This window comes from Entamoeba dispar, genomic scaffold (genome assembly GCF_000209125.1).
Source record: "Entamoeba dispar SAW760 scf_1105229464027 genomic scaffold, whole genome shotgun sequence".
In the NCBI taxonomy this organism is placed as follows: domain Eukaryota; phylum Evosea; order Mastigamoebida; family Endamoebidae; genus Entamoeba; species Entamoeba dispar.
The window spans coordinates 2604-4673 of NW_001855987.1; the positions used below are offsets into that span (position 1 = coordinate 2604).

The 2070-nt window shown below is 23.6% G+C and overlaps 2 protein-coding genes across 2 annotated transcripts in view, besides 6 other annotated features; both read right to left on the bottom strand.

Moving 5' to 3' along the window:
- Positions 1–80: part of a microsatellite that runs on past the window's edge.
- A 68-nt stretch (positions 81–148) lies between these two features.
- Positions 149–194: a sequence feature (AT_rich).
- A 32-nt stretch (positions 195–226) lies between these two features.
- Positions 227–319: a sequence feature (AT_rich).
- EDI_042400 (tRNA-specific adenosine deaminase subunit TAD3, putative) lies at positions 303–1166 on the bottom strand (the record flags this gene model as incomplete). Its single annotated transcript, XM_001741744.1, has 1 exon — positions 303–1166. One exon carries the CDS (start codon positions 1164–1166, stop codon positions 303–305), a length of 864 nt encoding a protein of 287 aa, XP_001741796.1.
- Positions 927–957: a microsatellite.
- Positions 1167–1206: 40 nt separating the features above from the next.
- Positions 1207–1253: a sequence feature (AT_rich).
- A 318-nt stretch (positions 1254–1571) lies between these two features.
- Positions 1572–1646: a sequence feature (AT_rich).
- The window catches only part of EDI_042410 (uncharacterized protein), a gene marked incomplete at both ends in the record, with an annotated part of 817 nt that continues 385 nt past the window's right edge, over positions 1639–2070 (bottom strand). The window contains one exon of the mRNA XM_001741745.1: positions 1639–2027. Coding sequence (XP_001741797.1) covers positions 1639–2027 — 389 coding nt within the window. The remainder of the gene's footprint in view (positions 2028–2070) is intronic.

Below are 2070 nucleotides of genomic sequence, written 5' to 3' on the forward strand. Positions count from 1 at the left end.
TATCAATAAAAATAGAAATCTGTATAAACGTAATAACAATAATACAAATATAATACAAGTTAAATGAAAGATAATAAATATTAATTATACACTGGTGATAATTTTAATGAAATAAACTCACAACAAATACACCAACATAACTCTTGTGATATAAAGAATAATTATAAAAATCAACAATAATTATATAATAAAAACAACTTTCAAAATAATGAAAGTGTGAATATCCAATTAAATATAATTAATTAAATTATTTTTTCAAATAAAACAAAAAAATAAATTAATTTTTGTAAGAAAAATTGAAATTAAATAAATTTTATTTGATAAACATTAAAGTGATGATTAAGTTGTTTCTTTTTATTTAAATGATGAACAGTAAATGCACCGTTTGTTTTATGTTGATGAATAAAAAATACTCTTCCAAATCTTGAATGTAATAAAGCCATTCCACACATTAAACAAGGTTCGTGTGTAGTAAAAAGATCAAAACCAGTACATAAATAGTGTTTGTGGTTAAGAGGAATTGATTGTAATGCATTAAAAGGAGCATGAAGTAAAGGGTGATTAGATTCTATTGTAGTATCCTTTTGAATAGTTTCAATTCTTTTATTCGCATTACAAACTAAAGAAATACATCTTTTATCACATTTTAATTCTTCGTTTTTTGTTTTAGTTTCAATTCTTTGATCAACATTTAATTTGTTAATCATTTCCTTAACATAAGTTATTTCTTCGTTTTCAATATTTGGTGTTGGCAATGAAGGTGGAAATAAATTACATGGCCAAATTTTTGAAAATGTTTTATATTGTTCTTTGTTAACCGGTGCATACTTTGGTACTTCAATGACTTTAATTGAATTAATGTCGATCCCTTCTAATTTTTGTATCATTTGAATATTACTCTCTTCTGTTTTCCATTCTTTTATTATTTCTTCTTCTTTTTTATTTTCTTCTTCTTCTATTTTACAAATTATTATCTCTAGTTGCCCTTCATAACGTCTTATCCTTTTTAAATGATTCATTCCTATTGGAAGCTCTTGTATTTCTTTCATTATTGCTCCTGTCATTTTTTTTTCAATAACCCTTCCTACAATACATTTCTCTTTTATTAATTCTCTAGTTTCTTCTTCACTTACAATAGGAATTATCTCAATATTTAACTCTTCCATTTTCTCCTTTAATCTTTCTCGTTTTTTTCCCAGTTCTTTCATTAAAAACAAAAATATATAAAACAAATTCTTTATTATTTTTATTTACCTCTTTTTTATGTTCTTTGGTTGTTGTTAGTATAACAATTTTATCAATTATTACCTTTTTTTTCATTTTGTTTGTTTTGTCTGTATAAATAAAGTTATTTTACCTTTTAATTTAATTGATATTATAAGAATTTAAGAGAAGTCTCATAGTTCTTTCTAGGGTGGTTGTTAAAGGACATCAATTTATTTTAATGACAAATGCAATGATGTGAATTGATTGATTTATTATTTAAAACATTACAAATAAAAACTCTTAACAAAACAAGATGAAACTCTTTTTTCTCTTTATTATTTTGTTATTACAAGCCCTAATTAGGGTTATTTTAAATAAAAAAAAAGTTAATTTAATAAAATTACAATTAATAATTTGTTTTTAATCACAAATTTAATAATCGTAAGTATAGACAAAAGAAGGATCTTGGTAGATAGGATCATAGTCTAACTTAAGAACAAAAGAATCAGGTTTAACACTAACAGGTTCATGAACGATTTGTGTTTTTGGTGAACCAAAAGATGTAGATGTAGATGGTTGTTGAACATTTAAATTAAGGGCATTAATAAAGAATTGATGATAAGGAGTGATAGTAAGTAATTTTTCTTTTTTATCAAATAAACTACAAATATGTTTTTGTACTGCTTTACCAATTTTATTAATTTGTTCTCTGGAATAAGAACCTAAATTATTTGGTAATACAACTGCTTTTATTTTTTCTAATTGAATTGTTTTCTTTGCTTGTTTAGTTTTTCTTTTTCCAAAAGAAATTCCATTCTGTTCTGCAAGTTGAATTAACCAACTAAAAGAAATAGCAGTTCTATC